The following is a 19,159-nucleotide window of genomic DNA, read 5'->3' on the forward strand; positions in this document are numbered from 1 at the left end:
GGAGACACAGAATCTGAAACAGGCTCTAGGCTCTGCACTGTCAGCACAGAGCCCGACGCGGGGCTCGAACTCACGGACGTGAGATCATGACCTGGGCCAAAGTCGGACGCTTAACTGACTGAACCACCCAGGTGCCCCATGCCTTTATTTAGTTTTAAAAATTTTCATGTTTATTTAATTTTGAGAAAGAGAGAGAGAGAGAAAGAAAACGCACAGGTGTGGGGGAGGCGCAGAGAGAGAGGGAGACACAGAATCCGAAGCAGGCTCCAGGCTGTCAGCACAGAGACCAATGGGGTTCGAACCAACGAACTGCAAGATCATGACCTGAGCCAAAGTTGGCTGCTTAACCAACTGAGCCACCCAGACGCCCCTAAGAAGGATGCCTTTAAATGCCCAGAGCAGAATGTGGATATGTCTGCAGCAGTCTTCAATTCTGCCTAAACCAACTTTTACCCCTGGACACTGACCTTCCATTTCCAAGTCGGAAGTTACCTCTCCCACACTGGGAAAAGCCAGTCAAACAGGCTTTGCAAGGGCAACCTCCAAGAGGAAATGCATTTCATTTAGTATTCCAGAGGGCACTGGGTCACTTTCTAATGTCATAAAAAGGACAACATATTTTGCATTTTGTATACAAACCAAAGCAATTCAAGTGTACCTATTAAATCACAGAGAACTTTCATTCTGCGGGAGGGTGGGGTGGGGAGTAGAAGAAGAGCTAACCATATGTCATAGGTCTCAAGACACTCTTAAATCTACAACTCGAGCCAGGACTGTGGCCTAAAGTAGAGCAGGATGTCAGTGTTTCCGTTCCAGAGTTCTACAAACAGACAATTTCTAGGAGAATATAGAACATAAATCATAAACAGCATATTTTTAATCAAAGACGCCAAACCACAGGGTAATAGTTAAGAGGGGTGGTCAGCAACCTTTTTCTGTAAAGAACCAAATTTCTAGGCTTTGCAAGTCATGTGATCTGTTCCAACAACTCAACTCAGCCGTAGTAGTGGGCAAGCAGCCAGAGGTAATACATTAACAATGGGTACAGTTGCTGCTGTGGACTAAATGTTTGTGATCCCCTGTTCCTATGTTGAAGCCCTACCCCCAGTGAGATGGTATCAGGAGGAAGAGCCTCTGGGAGGTGATTAGGTTTAGGTAAGATCAGGAAGGTGGGGTCCTTCGTGGGATTAGTGCCCTATAAGAAGAGACCAGAGATCTAATGTGCTCTCTCTGTCTTGTGAGAACTCGGCTGTCTACAAACCAGGAAGAGGGCTCTCACCAGGAACTGAATCAGCTGGCACCCTGATCTTGCACTGCCCAGCCTCCAGAACTGAGGGAAGTAAGTGCCTCCAGCTTAAGCCACCCAGTCCGTGGTGTTCTGTCAGAGCAGCCTGAGTGGATTCAGGCAGCCGTGTTCCAATAAAATTTTATTTACAAAAGCAGGTAGCAGGCCAGATTTAGCTCGTAGTTGCAGCTTAAGGACCCCTGGTTAAGAATTCAGACAGGGTGGGGAGAGTCCTAGATGCCCACTCAATCCCACCACTTTCTGGGCACAGGAGCTCCGTAGGGTGGTCACTTTATTCTTTAAGCCTCCGTTTCCTCCATTCTGAAATGAGGATGAGAGTTAAGTAACCAGAGGGGTGCTGGGAAGATCAGACACGATGCTGTGGACAGAGCTGATGCAGCACTCTGCACAAGGCCCAGCGCTGGCTGAGACCTCAACACGCGTTAGACACCATTCTTTACACATCAGTCATGTTAACTCTCAGCACCAGCTTCAGAACTAAACCGTAACGTGAGAAGCAAACAACTAAAGTTAAACTTATGCCAAATTTCCTCAGAAAATTTCACGGCCACAAATATTTCAGGATAGAAGCAGGACTTGGGTCTGCCATTTAAGAATTCTGGGCTCACAGTATGTTTCACATAGGACAATCTGTACAGAATCTGGTTGAACGAGAAGAATGGCTTTTCGTTTGGAAGAACTGCTTCCATGAAGAAACTGTCACCAACTTTCAAGCACAGACATATCAAAGAAGCGAGACTGATAGAGTAAATATTAGACCGCCGATGCCAAAAACGTGGCATGCCCACTGCCACTTGGCAGTCCTGTGCCACAGCAGACAGAACCAATCGATCACAGTCCTTTCTCAAGAAACCCAGATGAAGCTTCAGATAGCTTTTCAACACAGCTTCTGGGCAATTACAGAACCTGTTCGCTATCCCTGCTCTAGAAAGTCCTGGTAAACTGTGGGCTTCTGACCATCATTTTTTAATTTATCAAGCTTTTTTCATTGATGCTGGTTGCTTGCTGGGGTTAAGAATCAAAGTGACGTAACCACAAACCTCAAGAGTAGATCTTAAGAAAAAATACAAGAATGCTGGACCAAGAAGAATTAAGAAACCGTAGTTGTAGTCCTGTTTCTTTCACACTACGTATTATCGGACAAGTTACCTTAACTTCTCTGTTCCTGCTTCTTCATTAAGCAAAGGTAATTTATAACAAGGTCACTGTGGCTTTAATACAGTCGATCCTCCTCATTTCCAGATCCTGTGTTTGCAAATGTACCCACTCACTAAAATTTATTTGTAAGCCCCAAATCAATACTTGTGGTACTTTTATAGTCATCTGCAGACACATGCAAAGCGAGGAGAAAACTGAATCACCCGATGCACACGTTCCCAGCCGAAGTCAAACACAGAGACCCTCTGTCTTCTCGTTTCAGCTCTTTTACTATAAACAGGGTCATTTTCTGTGGCCTATTTCATGCCATGTTTTTTACATTTCAGTTCATTTTGTTGCTTTTTTTTGACATTAAAAAAATTTTTTTAACGTTTATTCATTTTTTTTGATAGAGACAGAGCATGAGTGGGGGAGGGGCAGAGACAGAGGGAGACACAGAATCCAAAGCAGGCTCCAGGCTCTGAGCCGACAGCACAGAGCCCGAGGCAGGGCTTGAACTCACGGACCGAGAGATCATGACCTAAGCTGTAGTCGGACGCCCAACTGACTGAGCCACCCAGGTGTCCCGATTTTTTTGACGTTTAAGATGGCCCCCAAGGGGTGCCTGGGTGGCTCAGTCAGTTGAGCGACCGACTTTGTCTCAGGTCATGATCTCACGGTTTGTGAGTTCGAGCCCTACCTCAGGCTCTGTGCTGACAGCTCAGAGCCTGGAGCCTGCTTCGGATTCTGTGTCTCCCTCTCTCTCTGCCCCTCTCCCACTCATGCTCTGTCTCTCTCTGCCTCTGAAATAAATAAACCTAAAAAAAAAAAAAAAAAAAATTAATTAATTAAAAAAAAAAAAAGATGGCCCCAAACACATTGTTGAAGTGCCGTCTATTGTTCCTAAGAGCAAGAATGCAATGATGTGCCTTACGGAGAAATTACACGTTGAGATAAGCTTTGTTCAGGCATGTGTTATAGTGTTTTGACCGTGAGTTTGATGATAATGAATCAGTGACATCTATTAAATAAGGTGTCTTTAAACAGAAACACACCAAGAACAAACTTATGTACTGATTTATGTATTAATCAGTTGATGAACATGTTGAGGCCAGAGGCTCACAGGAACCTTACTCTGTATTTCCTGTGGGAACCATGGTTCAGCATTTGCTTATTCAGGATTCACAGGGACTTTATGGAATATTACCACAAATGATGAATATTGCTTATATTTCTCTACTGGATATTATGAATTTTAATGCTATCAAGAAAGAGGTGGCGTAAAAATACCACGTGCCCATGTATACCAACTCTTCCAACGAATCCTAAAGGTTTCAGTTAGAAAACCGCACATAAGAGTACAACACACCATTTCTAGGGAAACACATTCTTCTTTAGCTGAGGTCAGATCAGACCTCTTACTTTTCCCTCCCTCATGAGACCTCCATAAAGAATACACTGGATGGCTCCTTTCCTCACTGCCCCTGTGAAAGGACCCCCCTGTGGCCTGGAGACAACCCTCCTGACACCATCAAGTTTAAACGTGGTACCTGCAAGCAGTCGAGGGATGTGCTGACCACCCGGGGGGACTTGGACTGGCAAGCTAGCTCAAACGGAAGGAAATACTTGTCGGCTTCGATGAAGTTTGCCTTCGGGGGTGCAGCAGCGCCACGCCTAGGGAAGAAGCAGGAGAGGGCGGAGAGGGGAAATGGAAAAAAGTCTGCTTTCCTACACCTCACTCTAACTGCCCATCCCACTTGTAATCGCTTGACTGGAAGTGCCTGCAAACTGCCTCTGCGGGGCCAGACAACTGAAAACCAAAACACACGCATTAGGACAAAAGACCATAGGGCCACATGCAGAGAGCAAGGTCTCTGACTGGTAGGCTATGTCGACAGCGTCCTGGACTGAATCCCGGCATCAGCTACGTCGGGGCTGTAGTTCTGAAACGCGACGAACTGGCTTCTTGACCATGGAGACGAGGCACAGCCACTTCCGGGACAAGCTGTCCTCCTGCCTAAAGAAGCCGGACATAGAGGGCAACCAAGGGCTTTGCCTCGTCTGTCAAGAAAAGGGACAGCAGCCTCAACCTGATCTTCCTTACCCTTTCCTGCAAATATGCAGTTACTGAGTCGGTAACCTGCTAACCTAGCATCTGTTCAAACACACACAGAGTCGGGCCCTGTGCCCGGCACTGTGCTAGGAGAGCATGCGCTGTCCATAATACAATATGAGAAAACACGCACAGAGAGGGGTTCCCGTGGCCACTACCTACTCCCTTGATACTGTATTTCAGCCAGGAGAAGAGCTTACCTCTGCTTCTCTATTTCTGCTTTAATTTCATCTGTGGGGAAAAAAGAAGGGCATGTTAAGAGAATGCAATAATTATGTAAAAGAAAACTTTACTGAAAGATTTGGAAAATATTAAAAAGAATGTTTATCAGAATTTTAAGAATGAAATGCTGATATGAAGTAATAAAAAGTGATTACGGTAACAATAACAATAGCTAACACGTGCACAGCAGCTATGTTGTGCTAGGCATTGCTCTAAGTCCTTTACATACTTTTAATTTACTTAACCCTCAAAACAACCCTATAAGGCAGGTAGTATTTATCTCCATCTTATCTACAGCAGGCCTTCTCAACCAAGACACTACTGACATCTGGGAGCAGCTAATCCATTATGGGGCTGTCCTACGCACTGCAGAACGTTCGGCAGTATCCCTGGCTTCTACCAGTGGGATACCAGTAGCAGCCCTCTGCGGTCTGCAACACCAAAAATGTCTCCAGACGTTGCCAACTGTCCCCTGGGGCAAAACCGCCCCAGGTGAGAATCACTGATTTAGATGAGAAACCAAGGCACAGAAAGGCTAGGTAACTTGCCCCCTGTTAGATATCAGGAACTGGGGAACTAGAATTGGAATCCAAGCATTCCGGCCCATAGTGCAATGTTCTAGCTATTTCCCTGTTGTGCAAAATGCATGTTAAGGATAGCTACCACAATAATATGGTAATACTATCAACATTTCAACTGTGCAAAAATATGTATAGGAGATTGGCAACAAATATAACAGAAAGCTGTGTTAGTAGAATGACTATTTTTTATTTTTTTCACATTTTCTATAAGCATATATACTTTGTTATTTCTACACAGAAGTTTTTTTTAATTGTGGCAAACACAAAACTTACCATCTTAACCATTTTAAAATACACAGTTCAGTGTATTAAGTACACTCATATTGTTGTGCCAAGGTATATAAAAATTTTTATGAATTTATAAAAAATCTTAACCATGGAGGTTATACAACCTCACAGTTAGGGTTTCAGAAATAAAGCGTCATTATTCACAAATCACAATCTCGGATAGTCTTATTTCCAGGAGAACAAGGTTTTGTGCCCTTGAGGCAACAGAACACCCCATCTAAATATGGAGAGAATTCTCCCCCATTCTCTTGGTCAAAAGTATTCCTGCACATTAGGCTTCACAGGCTCAACATATTATCAAACCAGGCCACTGAAGTAAGCCTGCTGTGTACTCAGATAATCTCCAAGAGCAGTCTTCTTTATCCAGTCTGTTGAGAACCAGTGGTCTGGATACAGCATTAGCTATCCCAGCAACACAGCTCTGGAAATTACAGATTTCTTTTTCTTGGACAACTATTATGCTAGACTGAACTAGGAAGTGAAAACTCAACAACCAGATTCACTGGAGGTGGCAATTTCTAACCCTGAAGCAATCTTCCAATGTCTTCTTACGGCACACATCAGACAACGGGGGAGAAACACCCAGATGATCGTTAGCAAGCATTTTGCTCATGGACTATCGGGGCTGTGACACACAGGGTCTGTTACAGAGAGCTCTGTGGCATTCCCTTTTGGCACAAGAATCCACTAAGGACGTAGCTGTGGCTTCCTCCAGTGGAGGCCTCCGGGCTGTGGGAGTGGCTCAGGAGACCCATCCAGCCCAGGACACTGGTAGCTAAGCTTTCAGCTGGCAGAAATCTGTACCCATAACGTCAAGGCTTTCTTGGTCCTTGGTGTCACCGTGTGACATGCCAGAGGCACACCGCTCCTCAAACTCAAACGTAAGGTCTCCTTCTGTTCGCGGTTACCTTGTAAGCGTCTAGATATTAAATATACCTGAAGCAATTAAGCCTTCACTAGAGTCTGGGCTGGCCTCTGAGCTCCAAAATAATCTGTTTTGGAATATCACCGGTGCCAACTCACTCACTAATGGATGAGGCAATCACCAGGAATGCCAGCTACTCAGTCACTGAGGCATCAAGGGTAATAAACTCAAGTGCAACACTCAAAGGCCTACGGAGGCCAGGCAGTGGACATCAAGGAGAGGCACGGGTGGGCTTAAGACATCAGGGGAAGGGGGGACCCCTCTACATCCCACAGGGCCTCAGTCCCGGCGGAGCCCAGAGGTGCCAGCTGTTTTGATTTTTCCAGAGGTCAAAACCCGGATTTTAAGTGAAAGTTTGACTGTAATCCAAAGCAACCTCAATTATTTTTAAAAGTATTAGATGCTCAAAAAAAACTAGTTTGCAACCTTTGCTTTACCGATCAGGAAAAATCGAGGAAAATGTACTTCACTGGCTGCAGAGAAGTTAACAACTGCTGGGGACAAAAGTGGCTTTTAAGGACTATGGCCAGCACTATGAAGACAAAACATCCAAGTTTTACACCAGCTAAAATGCTTCTCAGCCAAAAAGCATGTAAGGAGCCTGAGGACCAGGGTTCAAGGCCCAACTCCACTAAATTTTACAGATGAAAACACAAGACTCAGAGACATTACAGTCTAGTAAGCGGTAGGGCTGGAACTTGAACCCAGAAAATTAAGGCCCTTGTTCATAACCCTTGGGTACGAGGGTGACTCCCAAATAAGCACCCAGAATTTCCCGGTAAGCTATAAATGCAGAATATAAGTGTTGGCTTTGCTATCACTAGCGCAGACTGTGATTACTGCGACCGTAGTTCGAAGCACCAGTGTTTGGACCGCTCTGAGCCCCATCCGGCCTCGGGAGGCTGAACCCCGGCTCTGGACTCTCTCGATCTCCTTTCCTGGCCTGCTGTGGCAGAGCCACCAAGATGGTACGCCCTGGTTTTCCAAAAGAACTGAACACGGGCCAGAGTGACCTGTGGCAGTGAGTGAAGAGCACAGCCCTCCACAGTGAGCAGGACAGAGGACACTACTGGTGACAGCTATTGCCAAAGGCCAAGACACCAAGGTCACAAATCGTATGTTTGCAGATTTTCTTCAGTTTCTCACTTTATGCTTAAGTATTCCCACAAGAATCAGGAATTGTTGCACTCTCTACACCATTCTTAAAGAAGAAAAATTATGAAAAAAACCTCTTCGTTGGGGACAGCTGGGGTCCCGATGATGATGGAAAGCCCCGGGGGGGGGGGCGGCGGGGAGGCAGCCTGAGCTGACCTACCTATGTTCTGACAGATCAATCCGGCGGCTGTTTTGAGTATAAAGAGGAGGGTGGCCAGGACAGAAGCAGGGACTCCAATCAAGGGGCTACTGTTACTAATCCAGGCGAGCAGTAACAGGGGCCTGGACCAGGATGGAGTCCATGGGGGAAGGTGAAGTATCAGAACCACAGGAGCGCGCCATTTCTGTAGGCTGGGAACGGCCGAATAGTAGCAGTTTCATATGGCCTGCCCTAACAGTTGGCTTCTGGATATATCTGGATAGTTGGGTATGTTCTTCCCATTAAATGGAGGCAGAAAAAGAAACAGGGGAAAGGTGTGTGGCAGGGGGCCTCACAGATAGCTTGGCACGGCCTGGTGTGGTGGAAGACAGGAAATTCGTTTGAGATTCAGCAAGAACTGGGTTCAAGTCCTCGCATGGACATCTATTAGCTGAACGAGGCCAGCTGGGTTAGTAAGCCTTTCTGACTCTTGACTGCCAACTTTAAAAAATGGGGATGATGAAAAGCAGCCCCCTCTGCCCCATAGACTGTAACCAGGCCTTTGGGTGCAGGTGGTTCTCTTGACAAGCCCATGAGAGAGGTATTGTCAGATTAATGGCTAAGGCAGGGTCCGGCCTACAGCAGGTGGTCAACCAAGTGACAGTTCTCTTGCTTTTTTCTTAAAAGAGGAGTCAGAAATCGTGCAAAACCTCTAGTGCTATCAGTGGAACCAAGCAGAGACAAGGGAAAAAAGAAAATGAGGGGCAGGTGCCGATTCAGTCCTCACCAACACCCAGGAAGCCAAGAGCACTCTTATCCCTTAACTGTTACACAGGTGAGGAATCTGGGCACACGGCCGAAGTCACCTGTCCACCATCACAGCCACCAAGTGCTACTGCATCAAACCCAGGCTGTCTGCTCCAGAGCCAATACTCCAGAAGCCCTCAATGATGAGACAGAGGAGGAGGAAGAGGAGCATATGGTAGGACACACCTGCTCTGGTTTATTGCTCCACATTTTAACAGGTGTTCCTAGCAGCCAACCGGACAATTAGCAGCCATAAATGAACAGGCTGGAGAGGAGGAAGACCTGAGTGGGGTGGGGCAGCTTCAGCTGAAAAACCACACTCTTCCTAGGAAATCCTTTCTGGGCATGGCTGCCATCTACCAACCCCTAGGGTCAGGACCACCCCCCTCCCGCCCCCCATTCATCAGTGACTTTGGCACAAGCCTCTACTCCACTCCCAGGCTGAGTCCAAAAAACGACCCACATCAACCTCAATGATCCCATCACTGGTCAACTCACCCAGAGACCCCAAAAGTCCCTGCAAATCTTCAACTCTCCCCACACATCTGACCTGCCACACACACCCCTGCCTCCTATGCAAACCAAGGCTGCCCCCAACTTGTGCAACTTCTCCTCCAAGGCCCTCTTCCCCCACTCCAAGCCAGCCTGGTGAGGCTGGTCACACTCTGAATCTTGTCCCTATATGGAATGGTGGACTTCCAGCTCCTTCCTGACCCATGCCCTCAGTCTTCTCTCCTTCCAGCTGACCAGCAGGGCCCTTCTTTGGCCTGTCAGATCTTGACAAGGCCAGCATTAGCTTTCCCCTTTCTTCAGTTCCCAGGATGGGTCCCATTAGCAGGACTGCTATCAGAATGGTAGGTGATCAACAGTCATGACTCTCTCTGACCTTTAGTCTTTAACTTCTGGCAAAATCCCAAACTGAGATTATACTACCATCTCCTTCTGACCTGTCTCCACCTAGCAACCAGACCTCTGACGGTGGGGCAAGTTGGCAGGGCTAGAGAGTCATAATCGCCAACCACAAATGGAGCCCTAAATAATGCCGGGTGAGCCCATCTCCTCTACCTTCCCTAAACTACTGCTCCTTTCTCCGCTCTTCTCAAACACCCCACCTCCCCTCCTAACTAACCACCAACCGGTCCTCCTCTTTACTCATTACCCATGAAGTGGCCTCCTATTTCATCCAGAGATTAGACGCCGCCACAAGGAGACTGACTCAGCTTCCCGTTAGAGAACCTAACTGGTTCTGTACCCAGAATTCCACTCTTTCCTGCCAGAAGCCAGGGTCCAATCCCTCCACCTCTATCATCTCGCATCCCTACCTGCCTCTGCAGGCTCTCCGTTCTGCCTGGAATCTGATTACTTCTCACGGTGCTGGGCCACCACCACTGCCATCCACGCTGCTCCAGCTCCCACCCTTTCCTCCCACAGCAGCCAGAGGGATTCCCTTAAGATGTAAATGAGATCACATTTGCTCAAAACAGATTATCCATAACCCTTACGATGGAAATCAGATTACATCTGCTCCTTTGCTCCAAACTTTCCACTGGCTTCGCATCTCACCCTGAGTAAAATCCAAAATCTTGACCTTGGCCTCCAAGCCTCTGTAAGATCTGGCCCCCTGCCATCCCTCTGATCTCACCTTCTAGACACTCTGCTGCCCCCACCCCCAGCCTGCTCGGTCCAGTTTGAGGGACTTTGCAATTGCTATTCCTGCTGCCTGGAATGCCCTCCCTCCCCCAGATATCCGCAGGGCTCACTCCCTCACTTCCTTCAGGTCCCCCTTCCAATGTCACCTTCCCTCAGCACCCAAACTGCCACCTCTGCCCCTCCTTGTCATTCTCTATTTCCTCACCTGCTTCACTTTTCCACTTCACCCTGGTTTACTTTTCTCATCTTGCTTCACAGTACTTCCCGCCCTTGACATATTATTTATCAGTTCATTTGTTTTCTGTCTTCCCCAGGAGAATATAAACTATGATAACTGAGACTTTTGTCTCTTCTGGTCACTGCTGAATTCCCAGCACCTAGGAATTCCTAGGCAGAGAGGAGGCACTCGATATTTGTTGAATGAATAAACTGTCCTTTCTCTATCCTGCATTATTTAACCTCTCACTCAGCTGGATCCTTCCCAAGTTTAAACCTTTAAATAAAGAAAAGATAAGACAAAAAAACCTTCCGGGATCCACACCTCCCTCCTCCCCTTCACACCAGAGCCAAATTTGGGGAAAGAGCTGCCCATGCTCACTGCCTATTTCCTCACCTACTACCCACGCCCCAGCCCACTCCAGTCTGGCTCTCACCTTCACCGACCGTACCACCAAAGAAGCCCAAACTAAGGTCACCAATGACCCACATGTTTCTTGATCTGATGGGCATTTTGCCACTCTCCATCTAACCCGACCTCCCTGCAGTGTTTGACCTTACCAACCTCACCCTCCTTGAAATGTTCTCTGCTTCTATCTTCCTAGGCACACATTCTCATCTGCCCTCTGCTTCTTGCCCCAACTCCTCTCTATGGCCTTTGCAGGCTGCCTCCTCTGCCCAGCCAGGCAGGGGTTCCCGAGGCCCAGGCAGACCTCTGGCTCTCGTTCTCTGTACGCTCTCTCCCTAGGCCACCTCACTCTCACCGACACCTTCGGTTCCCACCTAGGCTCTCCTGACTCCCAAATCATGACTTCCGGCCCAGGTCTGTCTCAGGAACAACAGGCTCATATGTCCACCTGCTGCCTGCTCCACCTAACTGGATGCTCGAAGGCAGGTGAGCCTCAACACATCAAGTCCCAACTCAGATCAACCTCCTACCCCCACACTCCCACCTTATGGAACGGCACCACCATCCATTCAGTCGGGTGAGTCAGAAACCTAACAGCCAGCCTCTTCCTTATCCAATGTTCTCATTCACCTTCTGGACAAGTGGGGAATACACTCGCTTTGCTTGGCTTCTGTCCTCACCACTGAGGCCAGGAACCAACATCTCTCACCCGGGTGACGGGAACTGCCTCCTCACTGTCCCTGAGCAATCCCTCTGGTCCTCCTCTAAAATGTTCTGAACACAACAGTCCAAGTCCAAGTGATCTTTCCAAAACACAAACCTGGTCATCATGGCACCTTCTCCCCCGTTTACTACTCTTCAGTGTTGTCTCACTGCTTTTGCTTGGAAAATCAGACTCCTCACCATGAAAACCTTGCGGTCCTGCATGGTAGGGCCCTGGCCACCCCTCCCACCTTATTCTCAAACACTCTCCCCTTTCATTTACCATGCTCCCACCACACAGTGGCCTCTTTCAGTTTCTCTTTTTTTTAATTAAATGATCACATTTTTTTCTATTTTGAGATAACTGTCGATCGGCGTTTTAGTTTAACAGTTGTACTCCTCCCTGCCACAGGACCTTTGTACATACTATTCCCACATCCTGCCAAAACACCTGTCACCCTAACCTATTTAATTTTTTTTAAGCTTTTATCTTTAAGGAATCTCCACACCCAACATGGGGCTCAAACTCACATTCCCAAGATCAAGAGTCACTCTACTGAACGAGCCAGGCAGGTGCCCGATCCACCTACTTAATTCTTATTTATCATTCAAATCTCAAGACTTCCTCAGGGAAGTTTTCCCTCACAACTTTGCTCACTCCCCTGCAGGACCAGGTTTCTCTCCTTCATAGGACTTTTTAGGTTAACTTTTTTTTTTTTTTTTTTAAAGTTGATTCAGAGGATGTGAGCATTTGAATAATGCACTTCTTCCCCATTAACTGCAAACTCCATGAGAAGAGGGTCCTTGTTTGTTTCCCCTGCATCATGACACCAAATGTGACACCCAAATAAATATCTTCTCAGTGAATGTCACCCTTGTTTAGTCAACAGACAAAAGGACCATATAGAGAGCAAAATATGCACTAACCGCTCCCTGGGACTGAGGAAAAATTTAAGAATTTAATGGCACAAGAAGGCTGTTTTCCCCACAAATCTATAAAACTTAACAAAATACCTTTAATAATAATAAAAAAAAAAAAAAGCAGCAAAAGACTTATTTACAACCAAGACAGTAAACTGAAAGAAGCTCCTTTAGGAAGACTCCAGGAATGAGTCAAGGTTTTCTAAGATAACCTTGTTGGAAAGAAAGTCAAGTATTTTCCTGGCAGGCCCCCTAAGCCTGGTGAAATTGGTGAGGACTAAATACAGTTCTGAGCTATTTATATAGGAAACTCCATGTACTTGCTGATTAAGTACACATTTTCACAAGTCTGCTCTTTTCCATAAAGAATAGTCTTACTGTTTTCCCCAGCGCTGCTTACAGACTCTCCCCTGAGATTTACACGTACAGGACAGAGCTCTAAATTCATCCAACGGCTTGTTTCACCGGCATCGAAATGTCAGAGACCAGAAAAACGTCCACAAACCAACTAATACGGGAGGCAGAAAAGAGCAAGCATTCAGTTTCTTCTCCTTTAAATATGGTTAACACCAGAGCCTCTAAATTTTAACAGGTTATCTGTTAGGCACCAGACTTTACTACACTGGGTCACTTAACCTTCACAATAATCCCGGGACAAAGGTATTATCACCTTTAGCATTTCAGGAAACTGAGGCTCAAAGAAGCTAAATTATCAACCCAGCATCACAGAACTAATCAAGAAGCAAAGTTTCCAACTCAGCTGTCAGTGAATTTTCTGCTAATCCAATAAACAAACAATTTTCAGTAATCAAAATCCAACTTTTAGATGCTGCTTCTAGGCAGGTGACCGACCGCTTCCTGAAGAATCATCATAAAGCTTTTCAACAAAAACTAATCTGTCAGGGTCCTGAGTCCTGGTATTTCTCAAAACATTAATCTGCACCACGTGCAAACAAAATGTCTCATCCAAAACCAGAATTTGCCAAAATTAAAGGGTTTATTTTGTATTTCACCAGGAAGCCTTACTTTATTTGCTATGACAATTTAGAGATGGTTTTCATATTTTTCAAATTTTGCACTTAGGTTCTTCCTAGTGGTGAGAACAGTTATTTTGAACACATCAAAATTAGAATAACAACGACAACATCATATGGAGGACAAAGCAGTTCACTTTATCATATGGACGTGTAAATGTTGAATTTTTTTTTTTTGCACATTAATATACAACTAAGATTTATGAGCATACTCCCTTAACTGGCTTCTTCCCAAGGACATTTAAACCTGTTCGCGTTTTTTCTATTTTAAAATAATGAGAAAAACCCTCCCAGGATCCACATCTCCTGCCTCTCCTTCACGCCACAGCCAAACTTTGGAAAACAGTTGTCTGTGCTCGCTATTTCCTCACCTCCCACTCATGCTTCGCCCATTCCATCCTGGTTTTCTCCTTCATTGTGCCACCAAAACAGCTCAAGCTAAGATCACCAATGACCCGCACGCCTCTCAGTCCCATATATCAAGCGGAGTGGCAGATCTAAAGCTGGATTTTACGATTTGTGTGTCAGGCCAGGGCACGTGTGTTCCGTAGGACTCCCGCCTGGCTGTGCAGATGTGGGCCTCGGTTTCCCTCTGCCCGCGGTACCCAAAGACGGACACCGGCTACATGTCACACCTCCAGAATTCATCAAAGGCACTTTACCGCTGATGAAGAGAGAGGTCATAAATCAGAAAGCTTCATCACTCAGGTGAAGCTTATGGGCCATCGGCTCTTTACCCTCATTTCTTTCTTCCCCTTAGTTCCTAAACTAAAGTAAACCCAAGATACATGCAGCAAAAAGCTGCAGGGGAAGAAAGCTGTCATCATTGTGACGACAGCTTTCAAATATATCAAAATTCAACTATAGAAAATATGGTCTCTCTACTTACCAAATGCTTTTACTTAATGAAACTTCAAAACTTTACTGCAGTGCAATTACCGCTTAAAGACTCCACTGAGTATTTTACATACAATAACTCTCCTACGGAGAAGCAACACAAGCGTGACAGTAACGGTTAAGGTCCTGGGCTCTGGAGCCAGCCTGCCAGTGTTCCATCCTGGCTCCACTGCTTCCTGGTTGAGGTATGCTGGCCAACTTCTCTGGGCCTCAATGAGGATAATAACAGTTAAGAAGTAAACTGCTGCAGAGCACATGGCATGGTGCCTGGAACACAGAAATGCTTAGTACATGGTAGATACCAATAGTTATTACATAACATGTGATTTTAAGACGTTACTCAATTGGGTGATAATGATGCGTCAGTGTAGCGTCATCATAGTAATAAATGTTCCACTCTGGTGAGGCATGTCGCTAGCGGGAGAGGCAGCGCATGTGTGGGGGCAGGGAACAGATGAGAATTCTCTGTACCTTCAGTGCAACTTTGCTGTGGACCTAAAACTGCTCTAAAAAAAAAGTCTATTTAAAAAAAGAAATCACTCTATTTCATATGAAAGCCATACACATATGTTTGTTATTCTTTTTATGTTTTCTTGATAATGACTAAGAATGACACCAAGTAATTACAGAGCACTCAGCTCTTAGCACTCTGTGTGGATTGCTACGAAGTAAGATAATGCATCTCTTATCATATATAGATGAGAAGAGTACTGTTAGAACTCAGTTAACGTTTTCCAGATTTCCAGACAAATTTTTCCATACTCAATTTAAAAACACCCAGATTATCCTGTCAAGTCTCCAAACTCTAGAATTTATAATTTATAACTCAGTAATGTAAAGACAGATCATGACAGAAAATGGCCCTTAAGACACTTATGAAAGGGAGGTTTAGGAATGTATGTGTGTACCCCAACAAGAAGGCTGAAGGGTTCAAGATTATTAATACACATCAGAGCTTCGTTAACAAGGTAAAGACCAACAAAATCCTTGGGGTGATGAATACTCTTACAGGCTATTTTGATACTCCAGATAAAGGCTGGCAGGACAAAATCCCCTAATTGGGTAGTCTATACCTACCTATGCATTTGGCATTTAGTGCAGATAAATCACTGAGATTACTCCAAACCTGTTCCATCCTGATCATCACTGCTGTTACAAGGGACAACCCCTGTCTTCATTGAGCTTTAGCAAGTTAACACTGCGATAAACACAGCCTCCCGATCGTGTAATTACATTCTTATTTACTGCAGCAACAAACCAAATAGAGCAATAAGTCATTCCTGAACGAGGAACCAATGCAGGTTAAGAACATCAGGCTAGAACCCTCAGTGTCTGTGGTCTGTTACAGCTTAAGCTAATAATAAAAAACAAGAGGGGCGCCTGGGTGGCTCAGTCGGTTGAGTGTCTGACTTCGGCTCAGGTCATGCTCTCGCGGTTTGTGGGTTCGAGCCCCGCGTTGGGCTCTGTGCTGACAACTCAGAGCCTGGAGCCTGCTTCGTATTCTGTGTCTCCCTCTCTCTGCCCCTTCCCCGCTCATGCTCTGTCTCTGTCTCTCAAAGATGTATAAATGTTAAAAAACAAAAACAAAAACAAAAAACGAGCAAAACCAAGAGCATCCGCTATGTGCCAAGTTCTTTGCATATGTCAACTAACTTCATCCTTACAATAACCCAATGAAGAAGGTATAATACCTGTCCAAGATCACAAAGATAAGAAGCTGAAGGCAAGCGACTTGAACCCCGGCAGTCTTGAGTCCAGAGAACACACTCCTAACCTCCCTACTATGCAGTCCCTGCAGCCCTGATCCCCTCCCCCAATACACTACAACAGACGAATCCTATCACAGCTGCTTCCTGTAAGTGTGCTCCATCATCTAAGCACTTCAACTTTGGGTGGTCATTTACAGTTCCTCTTATCAAAATTAACGATAATCTATACGCGGTAATCTCTAAAACGCTGGCCACGTTACAAAACTTCTTATACACAAGCTCACACACAGGCTTGTTTCTGGGCACAAGACTGTGCCTGGACATGCAGAGTGAAGTATCAATCACCATGTACTTTGCTATAGGTTTTCTACTGCTTACAAATAAAAGCAGTCATTTCTATTCAACAGCAATGACACAATTACTCTCTTAAAAAAAATGGCCACTTTGACTCAACACTGTGCACAGGTTCCCTTATAATAGTTCCTATGACCCAATTTGATGACAATGATGAGCCACCATGTCCATTTGCTTGCTATTCATTTAACCTATGGTCAAATTACTTCTTATATGAGGTATTTCTTACAATCCACTACTAAAACACTGAACGTGCATTCCACAACTTCTGAATAAAGATATGATCCAAAAACATCTAAAAAGCTCTCAATGTTATGACCCTTTATGATCCATAATACAATTTTAGAAGTAGGTTGAAAAATTGTGATAAACAACTTGGTGAAAATGAGGAATGAAAAATTTTCTGCCAAATAGTGATCTTTAAATTTCTGCGACAATACTCTTAAAGTAATATTGACAGGAGAGACTCCAGGCAGATTTCAAAATGGAGTTCTAACTATTGGGCTTTTGCCTAACAAACTGCTTTGAGGTGTTTATCCTGCATTCCTGATAAAACAATATCCAACAGTTAGCCTTGGTTTTCTGAATAGAAAAGCTTTACAAATCTAAATCTCAGTAAATTCCTCCAATTGATCCTGGATTTCACAGGACTGGTATCTGTTTCCAGATTATCTAAGCAACTACAACCTCTCAATCAATAGTTCCTGACCCCTGAGGGAGTCTCAGACCCTTCCGAGAATCAGGTAAAGCCAAAGGCCTTCTCCTGGACAAATGCAAAGTTCACAAGCTCGTTCCTAGGCCCCAAGAGAAGAATCTCGGCTCTGTCCCTTACACCAAACGTAGCGAGAAAAGTGACGGCAACTACAAACTCCCTAACAGAAAATCAAACTTTCCATTTACTCGATTTGTTAGGGAAAAAAACAGGTCTTTTTACGGATGTCAAACCAAAGGCACGGGGGTCGTGAATTAGCTTGAAGCTAGCTCTGGTCAAACGTATTGATCCTCAACACCCAGAACTCTTCTCCTGAAACTCCACATGGTGGACACTTCTTGCCTTTCAGTACTCAGCTCAAATGTCACCTCCTCAGAAAGGATTACTTTCTTGACACCCTATCAAAACCAGTCCGCAGCCCCCCCCCCCTTTTTTTTTTTATCCTATCTTGCTCTTTTACTTTCACAAAAGTATTTATCAGTACTCAAAAATGTCTCAGTAATTTTAGTTTCCCCTTTTAGAGTATAAGCCCCACAAAGGCAAGTATCTTGTCTGTCTTGTAGTGCCCATCACAGCACCTAGTAGACAGTGGCCACTTGGTAAATATTCCAATGATTAAAAGACAGGATGTCGATGCTGTAATCAACTACCAAGGTTTTAACTAGCTATGAGTGAGAGTCCTCTCCCTCTTTCCATAATCCGTGGGTCCATTCAATCAGCACCTACTATGTGCCAGGCAGAGCTGCAGACGCAGGGAATCCAGCAGTGCATAAAACAGACGAGCCTTTTTGCCCTCAAAGAACATCTATTTCAGTGGACTGCCCGCAACGAGCCGATCTCTTGCACCTACCTAAGAGGTGCAGGACATGACGGAGTTATGGGAGATCCCCAAATGAAAGGGAAAACATTCTCCAATCCAGGACTTCCAAAACAAATGTCAGGGGTTTCCCTAAGGCAGGTGAGCAAAGCACTTGCTCTGCTCACGTGGGGGAACCCTAACCAGCAGAACGCAGGTAAAGAGAAAACTTGGGGCAAGGACTACCGCTCCTGAGGTTGGTGAGGGGAGGAACCAGGAAACAGGACGGCAAGGAGTCGTGGCAAGAGCCCGGGGCTGGGAGGCTGGATAGCTAGCGCTGGCTGTCACTAACTTGCCAGGTGACCTTGGGCCAGTCCCGAGCTGCCTGGACATCAGTTTCCCCGGGCTATAATAAGGGGGTCGGGAGGGTGGGATTCGAGGTCGGGGGAGGTGGAAACCAGGACGCCGGGCGGGGTAACGGCCGGCGTGGGGAGGCCGGCGCGGGGCCGGGCCGGGGCGGCTCACCCACCGAGCGCCACCTGGCAGGCCCTGCGCAGCTGGGAGTGCTGGGGCCGCTTCACCTCCTTGTCGGCTAGGATCTTCTCCAGGGCCCGAGACACGAACATGCTCTTGGTCTGGCTCTCCTGCATGGCCCCGGCCCGGCGGGGGCTGGCAGCCCCGCGGGCGGGCGGTGCGAACAAGCGGGCGAGCGACGCTGCGGGCCCGGCGTCCCGGCCGCCACCGGCCGCGTCCGTCCGCGCCGCCCCGTCAGGAAGCGACGCCGCGGCCCCACGGCGCCGCCATGTTGGAGCGCGTCACGTGACCACGTGACTGACGGGGCCGCTACGGCCGCCGAGCGTCCGTCGACCCCGTGACCCCGGCGGGGCGGGGCCTGCGGCTGGGGGCGGGGTCCGGCGGGTGAGGAGGGGAGGGGCGAGGGTGGAGGAAGGAAGAAAAAAGGTGGGGGAGGAGAATGGGAGTGGGTGAAAGGCCAGAGGGCCCGGGAGGGACAAAGGAGAAAGGTGAAAAGGAGGACAGGTAGGGGGTCGATTGGAGGTGAAGGGGTGAGGGGAGAGAGGAGGTAGG

The 19,159-nt window shown here is 46.5% G+C and overlaps 1 protein-coding gene across 2 annotated transcripts in view; it reads right to left on the reverse strand.

Annotated features, from left to right (window-relative positions):
- Positions 1-18,904, reverse strand: part of ARFGEF2 (ADP ribosylation factor guanine nucleotide exchange factor 2) — a 103,760-nt gene extending 84,856 nt beyond the window's left edge. For both annotated transcript variants that reach the window (XM_045053511.1, XM_023251133.2), the window contains exons 1-3: positions 18,603-18,904; positions 4,757-4,787; positions 3,994-4,117 (exon numbers count right to left, since the gene is read on the reverse strand). In XM_045053511.1, coding sequence (XP_044909446.1) covers positions 3,994-4,117; positions 4,757-4,787; positions 18,603-18,723 — 276 coding nt within the window. In that variant the 5' untranslated portion in view covers positions 18,724-18,904. The remainder of the gene's footprint in view (positions 1-3,993; positions 4,118-4,756; positions 4,788-18,602) is intronic.
- Between the last annotated feature and the right edge of the window lie 255 nt (positions 18,905-19,159).

This window comes from Felis catus, chromosome A3 (genome assembly GCF_018350175.1).
Source record: "Felis catus isolate Fca126 chromosome A3, F.catus_Fca126_mat1.0, whole genome shotgun sequence".
Taxonomy (NCBI): Eukaryota; Metazoa; Chordata; class Mammalia; order Carnivora; family Felidae; genus Felis; species Felis catus.